Here is a 15,373-nt window from a genome sequence, read left to right as displayed (position 1 = left end):
ACTTGTTTATCTAGCAATTGCAAAAATTGCAGCTAGAAACATATGCTCTTTCTCCCTCACCCATCTCTCTGATTCTCATTCATCATCCTCTATACTTGCTACTTGGGAGTAAGAATGCTCGAACATCATAACCAGTTAATATGACACTAATGTTCTACCAAAACACTGTCAGTGTATCCTACTGAAACAATCTTCGTATACTAGCGATCAACGTGTGGATATTGTTTGTTCAACAACCAACTTTCCTCGATCCCATCAGAGGTTTTTTATCATTTCAATATAGTTGTCAAAAGATGAAAAGAACACTTCCAAGTTTGGGTTTAAGAGACTTACCAAAGACGAAAGGATTTCGAATCTCAACAAAGAGAAAACGACAGCCGAGGAGCAACGGCAAGCGAAAGAGATATGAAACACGAGAATGTCTTTAAATTACAACACTTCATAAGAAGTTAAATAGATTTTTTTTTTTCCTTTTTGTTGGTAATGAAGAGGGGCAAGGTAACGGGCATCACCAATCAATATTGGATGCCGAGATCGACAACTTCTACTACCGAAAATCAGATTTACACAAGACTGAACTATCCATCTAAAGAGGGAAGAAGAACTAAGATTCTGTAAGATGATAAATAAGTTATGCATGTGAAATCTTCATTCACAAGCTCATCATCCCATGAGTTGAAATTATGTGCTTTTTAGAGGACTCGAAGCTGGGCAAGGAAGGCAGCACAAAGATCCAGGAAAAGAAACTGGGGGCCTTGAACCCTCTGTAGATCAAGCAAATACTTCTCTTCGCGTGTTTTGTACAGCTGACAACAAAACCGAAGCAAAAATGCATGAGAATGAAGCTTGAGATTATTATCGAGAAAGCGATGTAACTCTCACCTAGCCGTATCTTCTATATTAAACATGTAATAGCAACAACTTTTACGAAACAAGTCAGAGAATAGAACAAGCTTAGGAAATATGTTAATCAGAGGTCCTAGTGTCTACAGGCATAGTAGGTTCCAGACAAGATGAAACTTTATATTTAAAAATTTGGAATGCATTTCAATCGGGTCGAGAAAATGGTGCATTTCTTCAATGTTCCAGAAAAAATACCTGTACTTCGAACTTAATAACATTCGGTGATTTTACAACGCCGTCGTTTTCAATGATGGTAGACTCGTCCCCAAAGTAATGATTACTATGCACAGGGTTGTTGATCATGCCTTCATGATGGCCTGGAATTCCAGGTAGCCATCTACATTTCATATTGTAGTGCCCAATCTTCTTCCAAGCCACATTAAGCTCCCGTAGGGCCTTAAGAACTTCAGTCATAATTTCACGAGGATGAGCTCGAGACTGCCAAGTTAGACCATAAAGTACAATCATAATCCATATACTGGGTAGCATCAGTTACTAGGTTACTCAGAAAAGTAACGTAGGAAGAAAAATAGAACAAGTAACAAAAACTGAGTGTCGATGCGCACACATACAACTACACATCCGTGAGAAGAAAATTCAAGCAACACATATCAATCCATCTTACGACATTATAAAAAAAAGCAAGAATGCATCTTTACAAATAATGCTTGATAAAGATTAAAACAGAGAAACCAACCTGTAATCCCAGAGCCCACTTCCTCTCAACAGGAAACTGTGACCTTAAGCCCATTCCTTGATAATCCATATATCCAGGAAGACGGTGTCCTACAGCAGGATTTGTAGGATCACCAGGGTGCATACGGTTGAATCCAGTTTCCTACCGAACAATAAAAATAAAACAATGTTGGACTGCAAATATTAACAAAATATAAATGGTGAATAGTGATTTCATTAATAGAAGAAAATTATAGAAAATTTAACACTTGATAAAACAAGTAGGAAAAATAATCAACTGTAACTACAAAAATCAAACAAAAATACAGGAGAGATGCATCACAAGATGAGCCCAGAAAATTTCCCAGACTTCTTTTCTTTTGCCCCTTAACATGGAAATCTTCAACAAGATGCATTCTGGAGGGTGGTAGGAATGCTTTTTCTAATATTACAAAAAAGGAATACATGCTTATCAAACTAGAAGTTTAAAACTAGAACAAGAAATAAAAATACCATAGTCTCCTGAAACTCAGCTCCAAGATAGCCACTAGAAACACGGAACCGGTTGTCCAGCAACAAATAATAAGCAACAGTAGCCTGTAATATATTCTCAGTAACAATGACCATTAGCTACCATTAGCAAGGAAAATTTTCAAATTTGTTAAGAGAATAAGTCTAATTAATGCTGCACCTCATTTTGAATTCGGTTACGAAGAGACTCCACCAGCTGGTTCCTGTCAAATCCCATCTTTACAACCTCCTGAAGAATGTCTTCATCAATCTGAAAGAATAAAATAAAATAACTAAATGCTCGGACAAGAAAAACTAGCAATTAACAATCTATATAGCAAAACTGGAAAAGAACTAAATTATCTTATGAAGCAAGTAGATGTCGAGTATTTTGATAGTTGTATAGTTATATGGGTGACTGGTTCTACTCTTATAATATAATAAAAGCCTTAATAATGAAGCAAGACATGTCGAGTATTTTGATAGTTGTATAGTATATGGGTGACTGGTTCTACTCTTACAATATAATAAAAGCCTTAATAATGAAGCAAGACAATGGCCAACTAATTACTGCCTAGTAATCCTACCAACTACATATGAAGAGTTAATTTTTATATAAAATAAATAAATAATAAAAGGAAGCGAACAGTAAAACATTGTTCCGGTATTCTAAATTGAAACCGTTTTTAAAAAACTATCCTGCCAATTCCTACAGATTCTTTTCAACAATGTAGAAAGCTATTTTTAGACCATATTTCCAAACAAGCTCTAGTTCTTTTAAAATAAATAGAAAAATTAGTAGCAGATAAACTTATGTTTTCACAAAAAAAGAAAAAAAAGGGCATCAAATACATCTTGGATCGACTTATATTTTATTGACCAATATTAAAAAGAAAAAAAAAAAGGAAAACCTATGGTCAGACTATGCAGAGCAGAAAGGTAGAATATAAGGAAACATGCTCAGACCGAAAAGTCCCGAGATTTAGAAAAGAAATCCAGAACCATAAACATTATAGTAGTCTTTTCCTGTCTATGATCTAAAATAGTGAATTGAGTGGTCTTCTTTATGCAAGCTCTACATACGTGCATAGATCAGGAAATTTCCTTTAGAAGAGAGAGAGAGAGAGAGAATCTCTTGAGTTAATGAAACAATTATGTTTACTAAAAAAGTAATAAATAAATAAATCTAATGACGGGAGATAAAATCTATGGACTGATAAATTGTCTCCCAATAAATCATCAATAAAAGAGTTGTAAAATAAAAGGTAGGACTTGGTGTTTTTTAAAAGCCGAAGAGCAAAAATTTTCCCAAGCTTCACAAAGGGCACAAAATTCAAAGGTTTCTTTTAAGTTTTTTATACGGTAAAGTATAATACTGTAATATGAATGCTTAGATAATGAATGTTTAAAGAATTTGATATGTTTCAACACATTTTATAGAGAAGATTCATTAAACTTTAAAACTGAACCTTTTTTGCCTGTTGCATTGTATCAGGTGGAGGCACGGCCAAATAGCGTGGAAGATGAGCCTGAAACCATGGGTGCTGGCGAATCTCGGGGATCGTGATGCGCTTCATTGGGTCAACCACCAGCATACTAGGAATCAGTTCTCTAGCACCAGATGATAAATGACTTGGAAGTGTATAGATTCCACCCTAAAGGACAGCAAAATTTTAGTTAAATTTTGGAGTCTTCATCGCTTCCGAGATGGTTTGAATTGATTGTAAGGCATATATATTAACTTAAATGTGTGCAACAGAGACAACTTGGCCACCATAAGAAAGATCTAAGTACATGAAATCAGCATCTAAAATAAATTAATATTTCTCCAATGCCCTTGAAGACCCTCAGCTAGGATACTAAGAATACTAATAAATTATGGGTGGAGGTTATTATCCTTGAGAAACTCAATAATCAGACCATATATGCAAATACTAACGTTTAAGCAAACAAACCAATATATATAAACCTCCACTTAGAAGTACAAGTTCACGGATAAACTTTATTCCAGCCGTATCAAAAATTAAGCTAAAGGAAATAAATATAGAAATACCTTTATTTTCTTGAATAGGTTGGGAATGTTTTCATCGTCAAAAGGAAGAGTGCCACATAGAAGAGCGTACAAAATCACACCACAGCTCCAGACATCTACTTCAGGTCCAGCATATAATTTCCCAGAGATGACCTAAATATTATATTAAAAAATCATGATTGTTAAATTGACACCCAACAAAGTGGCAATTGTTCCTTGAGAGTTACTCCCCTGCTACAAACATACCTCTGGGGCAGCATAATTGGGACTCCCACAACTTGTCTTCAGAAAGTGACCATCACGCATTATGTTGCTCAAACCAAAATCAGCAATCTTCACATTACATTTGGAGTCCAAAAGCAAGTTCTCTGGCTTGAGATCTCTGTGAACTACCATATTCCTGTGGCAGTACTCCACACCAGAGATGATCTATTCCATGAAGGTGAATTTCCCACACATAACTAAGATTTGATAACATGAATTGCAAGTTGCAACCAACGTTTAAAACTATATTTGCAACATACCTGTTGGAAAAAATTGCGGGCTTCATCCTCCTGCAACCTTCCCTTTTCTACAATATAGTCAAAGAGCTCCCCAGATTTTACATACTCCATCACAACATAAATGTCCGAAGGGGTCTCTATAACCTCATAGAGCCGTATAATGTGAGGATGCATGAACAATCTCAATATTTTAATCTCTCTTCTCACTGCACCAATTTCATAGTGAGAGAAAAAAGTGTAAGCCTCTTCCTAGATCCAAAACAAACTTCATAAATAAATTAAAATAAAATAAAAGCATTCATCGCGTAAAAAGGATGAATGAACAATTTTTTTTAGATCCAGGAAAGCCCATAAACACCTTTTTCTAGTGGTGGTGGGGTAGAAGAAACGAAGGGAACCCCCTAAAGAAATTAAAAGTTCTAACTTGTAAGTAGATTCCCCTAGGGCAATTTTTTTATAGAACCCCCTTAGGCAATTTGAACAAAACCTATACTTTGTTTAGGGTTTAGGGTTTTAACAAGCCTTGAAATCAAAATGATGAAAAATGTGATGTTTCAACAGATCCATAAATAACTTGATATTGTTTAAAGATTGAAAGTGCAATTCAAAAAATAATCCAACCTTTTTCTTCCATATCCAAGTTTTTTATCTTTCGGCGGTTAAGGATCTTAATAGCAACTTTATGACCAGTTAAAGCATGTTCGGCAATTTTCACTTTCCCAAATGAACCAATGCCAAGGGTTTTCCCAAGCTTATAGTTTGGCACATTCATATCCATGCCACCGCCGCTGCGACCAGTTGGTCCATCCATTTGACAGCTGTGCAAAAATGGTTCAGAAAAGAAAATGAGATCAACATTGATGACAGAAAAATATCTTCCATAGAAAGTGAGTATACAATAACACCAAGCTTTTTGCTAAAGAGAAAGAAAAAGGATGAAATTGGATATTCCAGTAGCATCATCAAGGAACATATAAAGGGTTACAAGCATTGAGGGAGTTGGTAAAAAATCACTCTCAAAAGGGTGGGCAACAAGAAAACTACAAGAAACTACTAAAAAATGCAAGTCACCAATTATTACTGTGATACAGAAGTTCAATGTGCCAAAGAAGAATGAAGCTGTTCTATGTAATCTAGCAGCACATAAAAGCTTAAATACTCAACAAGGGCTACAAAGGAAGCTGATTAATGTGTATACTTCTCCTTCAGTTTGCTCCGTGTGTTTGAAGCGACAGGAGACAATCGAGCACCTTTTCTTTAGATTCCCTTCTGCTTCATGATGGTGGGCCCTTCTCCATAGAGTGTTTGGCTGTTGTGTATGCCGTCCAGATGTGATTGAGGATTGGCTCTTAGAAGTCCTCAACGGCTGATACCTTAAAGGGAAACACAAAATTTTGTGGGGTCGTGGTTTGCTTGAATTTGTTAGTGAGATTTGGAAAGAAAGAAATAGGAGAATCTTAGAAGATAAGTCTGATTCTTTTGAGGCTTTTCACACTTGTGTACAAATTATGGAAGACGAAACTGTAAGTGAGATTCCAGACAGGTGTAGCGTCCATGGTAGATGTTCAGAGAGATTACTTATATTTTGCTTCTCCAAAAGGATGATGAGCTCTGTTAATCGCCCAATTTCCCTTTCATAGATAGGCCTCTGAAAGAAAAGCTTCCACTTCTCTTCCCAGCTCATAAGAAACTCAAAGCCATGCTTCTAGTATTTTAAAGCATAAAATTGGGTACAGTCAGGGAGAAAAATTCCCAAAGATTTATAAGCAGCACAACCATTAAACCCGCTGCTAGTAATTTTCCCATACCCAATTTTTATGGTGAGAATGCAGACATCTTCTCCAATACTTAACCAAAAAACTCCCAGGGGCAATTCCTTCTGGTTTTGTTATCGGTTGAGGTAACCACCAGAACTCATTCAAACCCATCCTTAGAACACTGCATCCCTTGAGAAAAAAACATCTTTCAAGGGGGATTCTCCGAATCCAGCTTTTAAAAGAAAAGCCAAAATTCTTCAAATAAACACAATCAAAGCTTTACAACGGATAGTATAGATGGAAAGAAACAGAATAACTTTTTAACAGCCGAGTAACCCGGGACAAGAAAGAAAACATAGCAAACCCATTTCCACTAATTTCCATAATCCCCCTTAACACGAACGAAATAAGACGAATTCAATTACCATCGAATTTCATACTAGATCATTAAAACTGAAAGCACTACCGAACCACAACATCACAAATTCCCAAATTCGACACACGTAGCTTTCCTTCGTTTTGGCACACTTCAAAAATCAAAAAGGCCCAAATTCAGCACACTCCACCATAAATTCAGCAAAAATTATTACGGAAAAAACAACCCAAGCAAACAACAAGAAAATTAGCAGAAAGTATCCATACATAAAAAAAAAAATAGGAAAATAAATAACAAAAATCTCAGGAAAGATTCCTACGAGATTCAAGGAAGGGCACTAGACAGAGATCGAAACAAAATGGATTAGAAACCAGCAAATTGGGACCTGAAAACCCAGAAAGAGAGATGAAAAATAACAGAAAATAATCAAAGGACGAAATTCAACGCAGATAACAAAAGGAAATTAAAAAATAAAAACAAACACGAAAAGGAACGATATACTGAGCAAAAATCGAGGTTTTAAATGTCTATGAATATAGAATAAATCATTCTGAAAGAGACGTACAAGAAAAAGGAGAAGAAAACCTGAGAGTGAAATCGATGGAGAGTGTAGATCTGATGAAGAAGAAGGAGAATGCTGGTTGAGAGTGAAGGGAAAGGGCAACGAGGCGTAGCAATGGATGTTGGGACCGATGCGAGAGCGCGCAACGACCTGTGCAATGGATTCTAAGAGAGAGAAAAACTCTTTTCTTTGTTTCTTTCTCTCCAATTGTCCATTTTCTATTTTCTTTTTATCATTTTTATAAAAATTATTCAGAGTTATATTTAAAGTGATTATACATATATTATATATAATATTTTTAAAGTATATATACTATAAACATCAAACTAAAAAAATCTTTCAAAAATCCAAAAATCAAAAAACTATTTATAAAATATAGTAAAAATAAGTAATCGAAACTAATCCATTCGTAGCCATCATATAAACTCTTTTCTATACTTTGTAAATAATTTAAAAATATTTTATGTTATGTTATATATTAATTTATAGGGTAGTGAAATTCTATCATTGCCATCTGATTAATAAAAATCGAAGGCGTATGACATTTAATCCACAAGTTTTTTTTTTCCTTTTTTCTTTTTAACTTTCTAAAGCAGACTAGCAAACATTATATGAAGGAAAAAATTCAACCTTGTCGTAAACACAAAACAGTAAAGGAAAAGAAGTCAATCCTAACATAAATCTAGTCATCACCCATGTTTTAAAGATGAAGATGATACTTAAAAAAATGATACATCAAAAAAAGTAACCTAACCCCAAATCAAAACATTACTATTCAAACCAGGCATCTTGAGAAATGTATTTAGTCTAAATTTGTTATTTTACTTTTATTACTTGGTTATCAATTTAAGAGGCATCATTTATCAAATTTGAGAGTTTAATGAGTATTCTAATTGTTGAAAAAATTCTCTCATTTCTAGGTGAAATAAAAAATAAGATTAGAACAATTACATTCAAGTCGATCACAATAAAAACAGAATAATCTCATCAAAATCAAATCGATAACAAAGACTCAAGCCCTCAACAGAGGCTTCGGAGTCACGAAGAACCCACCCAACATCGTCCAACCACCGCGAGGCACTGTTATTCCCAACCTCAGGCGGAATCCAAGAAGCCCTTTCAATATTCACACCCAAAATCCACACCACAACCTAAACCCTTTGAATATTCGTTAATAATTTAGTTGTGATTTTTTTTTGTTATACTATATTCTTATTTTAAATTTTAAATTAGTGATTTATGAAAGATCTTATAAATTAAGGCGTGCATATTGTAATCTCAAAGTTGAGGAAAACAAACCCTAGCTGTGCCGTTCGATCTCTTTTATCCCCTTGGAGTTGGGATTCGTTGGGAGCTTTGTCACGGAAAATTGAAATAACATCCATCAAAGATGGAGAAGCCAATGAGAAAGAGGAAGAGGACTTATACTCGGTCGAATGTTATTGAGGTAATACTCACCATACTTCGTCTGTAACAATTAGAATGAATCGATTTTAAATCCACACATTCTGCTCTGTGCCCGTCGTCACCAGATGTATTGCATCGACTTTAACCATAATTGTTTGGGAGGGAACAATTTTGTGGCCAGGTTTCCCGTTCTCCACTGTTAAGTGTTATTGCAATGGGCTGCTGTTACTTTACCGGTCTCTCGATAAACTTTTTCGTATGGACATATTAAATCCATGACGAAGGAGTATCGTATCTTAGACTTCCGGTTGACCACGACTATGTGTGAGAGATTGAAGCCGAGCTCAGAGGTAATTGCCATACATATATTTATTTACTATGGGAACAAGTAAACTTTTAGCCAAATTAAAATAAAAAAAAAAAGATTACTTTTTCTAGTTTTTATTTTAAAAATCACAATTTTATACGAAAATCAAGAAAAATATAATAAATAATAGGTTCAGAAGATAAAAGAAATTTGAAAATTCACTACAAATTCCAATTTCTTTGAAAATCTCAACCAACCAACCATATTTGGTGGGGGAGGGGATATAATTTACAAAGATACAATTAAAAATGAAATTATTTAACCTTCTATGTTAGGAAGCATGCCCCTTCCATCTTCCCAAAGGGTGGGCTCTCAAATTCATTACCTGTAACTCTTATTTTCTTTGCTCGTTTTTCATTAGATTTTCTTTGAAGGGTTTTCTTGTAAAGGGGTTAATTGAATATTTTTTTTAAAGATATCTGACATAGACAAAAAGAACTCATATCAGAATAAGTGATAGAGACATTAGACCTACAAGAGCTTAGAACAATTGATATCTTTACCAAGGAGTCTCTTACTTAAATCTCCACACGCTTCATTCATACTAAAAAGAAAAAAGAGAAAAAAAGTTGATAGTGATATTATTACTTATAAGGAGAAAAGGGAAAAAGAACATGAGAAAGATAGTGAAGCTCATTACTTAAAAGAACAAAAGTTCAAAAAAGTTGGGAGTTTGTTTCTTAAGAAACAGAGAAATCCTAGTTTCTATCGTCGTCAAACAATGCCTCTTCACAGAAAAACATAGACATAGACACACAATGGACAGAATACTCAGACCTTTTTATTGCAACATAAGAGATCATGTCATTAGAACGGAACCTCTTGGAAGTGGTCTCTACAGAAATTCCCGCCCAAATTCAAACAAATTGTAGTTGTTGGATACGTTTCCGCGAATTACAACTAACCTGTTCTAAATAACTTGTTTGGCAGCGGCAATAACAGCTTCCACGGTTATACCGAACTCTTTGTAAATTTTCCCTGCTGGAGCACTTGCTCCGAAGCGGTCAATGCCGATTGCTTTTCCTTTGCTTCCAACAATCTTCTCCCACCCAAATGTTGTTCCAGCCTCAATACTCACTCTGGCAGAAACAGCAGCCGGCAGAACACTTTCCTTATATGCATCTGATTGCTCGTTGAAGAGCTCCCAGGAGACGAAGGAAACAAGTCGAACGGCCTTTCCTTCCTTTCTTAGTTCTTCTGCAGCTTTGGCAGCAATTTCAAGTTCAGAACCGGTTCCAATCAAGATAACATCAGGCTTGTTGCCTGAGGAATTGTCTGAGAGAATGTATCCACCCTTTTCAACTCCCTCAATGGAAGTTCCAGGAAGATTTGGCAACTTTTGTCGAGAAAGGGCAAGAATGGAAGGTCTCTTTCGGTTAAGTACTGCAACTTTATATGCCCCTGCGGTCTCATTACCATCAGCTGGTCGGAGCATCAATATGTTTGGCATAGCCCTAAAGCTTGCCAGATGTTCAATTGGCTGATGGGTCGGCCCATCTTCACCAAGACCGATTGAATCGTGAGTCATGACATAGATTACACCAGCTTGACTTAAGGCAGATATCCTAATGGCAGCTCTCATGTAGTCGGTGAAAACAAAGAACGTAGCACAATAAGGAATGAGTCCAGGACTGTGAAGGGCAATTCCATTGCAGATGGCTCCCATCCCGTGCTCTCTAACACCAAATCGGAGATTACGCTCTTCAGGAGTATCCTTTTGGAAGTTTCCAAATGATTTAAGCAGGGTCATGTTTGATGAAGCAAGGTCCGCACTTCCACCAAGGAAACCAGGAAGAACCTTTGCAAGGGCATTAAGGTTTTGTTGGGAAAGATTTCTTGTAGCATCCGCTGGGCTCTCTGGGGTGTATGTCTGCAAATGCAATGAAAATGCTCAGTTATTTGGCAATAACAACTTACAATGTAGTTTTTCATGAAGAAAAAAGTGAAATCTAATCACATGTTATAATGTGTCAGTTTGATGAGTTTTGCATTTAGAAGTGTTGTAAACAGCCATGTCCGGGGTGGGTACTCACTGGCAATGCTTTTTCCCAACCAGCAGGTAGTTTGCCACTAATAATAGACTTCAGTTCAGCAGCTTCCTCTGCATATTTCTTCTCATATTCGGCAAACTTAGCGTTCCATTCGGCTTCAAGAGCAGCTCCTTGAGGAGTGTGACGACTCCAGTGCCTTTGGGATGAAACAAGTGTAGATAAATAACGAATCAACTTCTTTAAACTAAAATAAACTATATAAAAAAATTAAAAATGAAATAGACAGTCAATTTATCATCTGTATCCATACTTTTTAACATCCTCGGGCACATGGAAAGGCTCGTATGGCCATCCAAGGTTCTGTCTTGTGGCATCAACTTCCTTCGCACCTAGTGCACTACCATGTACGCTGTAGGAATTTGCCTTGTTTGGAGATCCGTAACCAATAGTTGTTGTCACCTACAATATTTTGAAGTTAAAACTCAGCACACCCAAGTCATTGAAAATAACCACTGCTTGGTAAAGCTAGTTCGGATTCACTTCCTTAATACTACATATGATACAACAACTTAAACTTTACTTTCATATGATTTGAAACTAAGAACAATACTACAGAACTAGGCAAGAAAACAGGAGCTCTGGGCATCAAAAGTTCTAAGGAGATTGCATACCTTGATCAAAGTGGGTTTGTCTTTTACAGCTTTCGCTTCCCTAATGGCAGCGCGAATCTCATCATAACCATTATTTCCATTTTTCACCCAGATGACATGCCACCCTAGAGCATCGAATCGTTTGTCAACACTCTCAGTGAATGCAATCTCTGTGTCACCATCAATTGAGATGTGGTTGTCATCGTAGAAAGCAATTAGCTTTCCTAGTCCCCAGTGCCCAGCAAGAGAACAAGCTTCGTTGGCAATTCCCTCCATTTGGCACCCATCTCCCAGTATAACATACCTGTTGATTGAACGAAATGAGCAAGAAAAGGATAGAGCATCATTAAGAAGCGTTCTTTATAATGAATCAAATAAGTTCACTGATTTGTGTCGTATATCGTACGTGTAATGGTCAACAATTTCGTTATCTGGTTTGTTGAAGCGAGCGGCTAAATGCTTCTCAGCAAGTGCCAAACCAACAGCATTTGCAACACCCTGACCAAGAGGACCTTCACAATACAAAACAATTGACAATCAAACAAAAGCAACAATAATCTCCAAAATGGTGGGAATAGAGAAATCTAACCAGTTGTTACTTCAATTCCAGGTGTCTCGAAGTTCTCGGGATGCCCAGGAGTTCTGCTTTCCCATTGACGGAAATTCTTTAAGTCCTCTTCCTAATCATTAACCAGATCTAAAGTCATCAACCAGCGAGAATACAAATTGGTCTTTTTCATGGTAAATTGACCGTGCTTGACAAACAATAAACCCAAAACCCAAAACCCAAAACCCAAAACCTTAACGAAAACTTGAAGTTAAATTCTTAAAAAAAGAAAATAAAAAAAAAATAAAAAAAAAAAAAGAAGTCAGCTTACAATGAAGAAAAACACTAGTTTATATCATGGGCCATATAGTTTCTATAGGCAAACTTCTAAAAGAACAGTATAACAAGTTTCAATCGCCCATTCGAGTACCATTATCAAATAGGAACCGAACGAAAAATAATAATAATCAGAACCAGCCTTGGAGATCCAATTGCAATCCGGAATCACAAAATTCAAATAACATCCGAAGAGAAGAATAAGGCAGATCAAACTCAAACAAATGAACAAAAAGAGATGGGTAAAAAATAACTCAGACAAAGGCTACCTTAACACTATCATATCCAGCAAGGTGAAGCAAAGCGTACTGCAACATGCAGCCATGGCCAGCTGACAAGACGAACCGATCCCGATTAAACCAGTAAGGATTCTTGGGATTATACCTCATAACCTCATCGTACAAAACATGACCCATCGGAGCACAACCCATAGGCAATCCCGGGTGACCCGAATTCGCCTTCTCCACAGCATCAATCGAGAGGAAACGGATCGTATTGACAGACTTCTCAATCAACGAAGTCTCAGTGGTTTTATCCAGCGTCTCGGCGACTGAAGCTCGAACCACTCCACATCGGCTCCGAGAAGGCCTGTTCCGTCTAGATGATGCGGCGACGGCGGCGGAGTTGATGGATTTGAGGCCGGAGAAAGTGGGAAGAGAGCGAGAGGAAAGAGAAACGCGATCAGCGGATGGATTTGAAGCATGGTGGGAGATGGTTCGTGGCAATACGGCTTGTGAAAGAGCCGCAGATGAAGTGGAAGCCATAGCTGAAGAAGGTCGAAATTTTTTAGAAGCAGAGAGGTTTTGGTGACGTTTTTGAAGAGAAATGGGTTTTTGAGTGTTCTTTTTTCTTTTCACTTTTTTAATTTCGACGGAGAAAATGGAACTTTGTTGGTTGAGCTTTTCGTTGACGACGACGGATGAACGAAGGTCAGATCATCACCGTTGGACTTGTTCGGTGGCATACAATCACAGCCGTTGGCAATTTATATATTGTTTTCAAGTTTTCTTTATATATAAATTAATTAAATTTTAAACAATGTTGGATGTATTTATACACTTTTATTTATTATTTATATTTTCATTTACAAAAACTATACAACAACATAAACCCAACCTTCTTGTTCAAAATAAGGGGATAATTTATGAAATAAAACATTTTTTAGATCCAAAAACTACTTTTAAAAATTAGAAATATTACTAATGTTTTTCAACAAAGTAATATTCTCAATGAAAATTCCCATTCTAAAGTTGACATACGATCCATATTTTATAGACATTAAATGTGTATTTAACCCATTCTTTCATACCTATGTTTCAATTATTAAAAGACATGTACATGCATCGCAAGTTCTTTCTCATGCTTTAATTAACACAAAATTCTTATTATATTTGTTAATCATCAATAAATTATAAAAATACATAAGATAGAAAAATCGATTATGACTTCGCGAATTAAATTATACGGTGCTCGTTTATGAGTTTAAAACTAGTGGATTAAATTAGCAATACATTAAAATTAGTTTAGATGTTGAAGGTTAAATTTTGTATTTTCAAAGAAATTGAAGCTATATAATAAAAGAATTTAACGAAATATAAAGGATGGATTGGATTCAAATATGAACCTTTTTTTATTCCAACATTTAATTAAAGAATTATTATTGGCAGCCAACAGTGTCCCAAGAAAAAGTTAGCAGCCAAACATTTGTTTATATTTTGTATCACTTTTGAATTGATTTATAGAAATAATAATAAAAAAAAAACATATTTTATATTCGATTGGATGCACTCATCGACTTCTCCGCTAGACATTTTATTTATAAAAATATAAATCAAATAAGGATATATTTTGGTTGGTGGAATTAGAATAATGATTTATATATATAGTAAGGTCGTAATGCCTATAAAAGAATGGATTTTGTATATATTTTATGTTTTCAAAAAAGTAATGTAGTGCTCATAAAAGGTTGTAGCTTTGCATCCCCAAATTGTGTTACAATTAATTTTAACAATCTTAAGAAATTTGTTAGACAAAATTTTCTTCTTTAAAAGAATAAAAACCTTAGAGATTTGTTTAATAGCTTAGAATTATTAAAAGGCAAATATGAAATATGGACTATTCCAACTTGCAAATATTAGATAATTAATTGTTATTGAAAAACACAATCTGTTTTCCATTTTCAAGATTGATAGTCAAGCTTCCTTATTTGAATTCCACTTAAAGTATGTCATGTGTATGTCCATTTTTTGTTCTCAAATAATAACAACAACAAAATTTGATTGTATAATACAAAAAAAATAAAAATAAAAAAGGAATTGTTTAGCCAAAACTTCAATTCTCGAGTTAATAGTGTTTTAGTTAATGTCAATATATTATATTTGAATACAAGGGATAGCGAGGGCCAACTAATTTGACTCACCTACAAATTATTGTATATATTTTTTAGAGTATGCTTTTGATTAAACATAAAATCTTATGGTGGGTTGTTGGCTATAAAGATAAGAAGTTTGGTAGGAAGAGATAATGTGAAATATACTCACTTTTTTTTTCTTAGGTTATTTTATATTTCTCTCACTGGTCGCTTTAAAATGAAGGTTTAATATTATAAAATAATGAAGGGAGTTGGTACGGAAAAGAATGTGAGTCATTGCATTATTGACTATTTGAATCAAAGTCTCCAATTTTTACTTTAGTGTTACCCATTGAGATTATAGAAATTTATACTACAATAAATATATATATATATATACGTACGTA

At 35.3% G+C, this 15,373-nt stretch overlaps 2 protein-coding genes and 1 long non-coding RNA gene across 5 annotated transcripts; 1 reads left to right on the top strand and 2 right to left on the bottom strand.

Moving 5' to 3' along the window:
* Positions 1-419: 419 nt before the first annotated feature.
* Positions 420-8,756, bottom strand: LOC103499018 (SNF1-related protein kinase catalytic subunit alpha KIN10). 3 transcript variants are annotated; one of them, XM_051078994.1, is made up of 12 exons: positions 8,618-8,756; positions 7,342-7,543; positions 5,245-5,441; positions 4,645-4,829; positions 4,367-4,549; positions 4,142-4,273; positions 3,558-3,743; positions 2,270-2,359; positions 2,092-2,175; positions 1,601-1,741; positions 1,099-1,341; positions 420-806 (listed from the first exon to the last, which is right to left on the bottom strand). In XM_051078994.1, exons 3-12 carry the CDS (start codon positions 5,432-5,434, stop codon positions 693-695), a joined length of 1,548 nt encoding a protein of 515 aa, XP_050934951.1. In that variant the 5' UTR covers positions 5,435-5,441; positions 7,342-7,543; positions 8,618-8,756; the 3' UTR covers positions 420-692. The 3 variants fall into 3 exon arrangements, with proteins under 3 accessions (XP_050934951.1, XP_008460110.1, XP_008460111.1); XM_008461888.3 differs by lacking the exon at positions 8,618-8,756 and adding an exon at positions 7,076-7,141 and having other exon boundaries at positions 7,342-7,539; XM_008461889.3 differs by lacking the exon at positions 8,618-8,756 and adding an exon at positions 5,822-6,569 and having other exon boundaries at positions 7,342-7,539.
* LOC107991694 (uncharacterized) lies at positions 8,617-11,065 on the top strand. Its single transcript, XR_001763916.2, has 3 exons — positions 8,617-8,765; positions 8,851-9,075; positions 10,023-11,065. It is a non-coding gene; the product is annotated as an uncharacterized LOC107991694 (long non-coding RNA).
* LOC103499017 (transketolase, chloroplastic) lies at positions 9,708-13,617 on the bottom strand. Its single transcript, XM_008461884.3, has 7 exons — positions 12,886-13,617; positions 12,323-12,413; positions 12,140-12,245; positions 11,755-12,037; positions 11,394-11,542; positions 11,126-11,279; positions 9,708-10,962 (listed from the first exon to the last, which is right to left on the bottom strand). The coding sequence occupies exons 1-7, from the start codon at positions 13,378-13,380 to the stop codon at positions 10,003-10,005; spliced, it is 2,238 nt and encodes a 745-aa protein (XP_008460106.1). The 5' UTR covers positions 13,381-13,617; the 3' UTR covers positions 9,708-10,002.
* Between the last annotated feature and the right edge of the window lie 1,756 nt (positions 13,618-15,373).

This window comes from Cucumis melo, chromosome 11 (genome assembly GCF_025177605.1).
Source record: "Cucumis melo cultivar AY chromosome 11, USDA_Cmelo_AY_1.0, whole genome shotgun sequence".
NCBI classification, from domain to species: domain Eukaryota; kingdom Viridiplantae; phylum Streptophyta; class Magnoliopsida; order Cucurbitales; family Cucurbitaceae; genus Cucumis; species Cucumis melo.
Note: the sequence above shows the minus strand (reverse complement) of the source record. Positions and strands in the feature narration are given on the sequence as shown.

What these genes read in the sequence shown, in the direction of transcription:
- LOC103499018 (XM_051078994.1), bottom strand. Translation starts at nt 5,434, where the DNA reads ATGGATGGACCAACTGGTCGCAGCGGCGGTGGCATGGATATGAATGTG. An exon ending in CCAATTATGCTGCCCCAGAG is followed by an intron (nt 4,274 to 4,366) that starts GTATGTTTGTAG and finishes TATAATATTTAG; the next exon opens with GTCATCTCTGGGAAATTATA. An exon ending in CAATGCAACAGGCAAAAAAG is followed by an intron (nt 2,360 to 3,557) that starts GTTCAGTTTTAA and finishes TTATTCTTTCAG; the next exon opens with ATTGATGAAGACATTCTTCA.
- LOC103499017 (XM_008461884.3), bottom strand. Translation starts at nt 13,380, where the DNA reads ATGGCTTCCACTTCATCTGCGGCTCTTTCACAAGCCGTATTGCCACGA. An exon ending in GAAATTGTTGACCATTACAC is followed by an intron (nt 12,038 to 12,139) that starts GTACGATATACG and finishes TTCAATCAACAG; the next exon opens with GTATGTTATACTGGGAGATG. An exon ending in GTTGGGAAAAAGCATTGCCA is followed by an intron (nt 10,963 to 11,125) that starts GTGAGTACCCAC and finishes TTGCATTTGCAG; the next exon opens with ACATACACCCCAGAGAGCCC.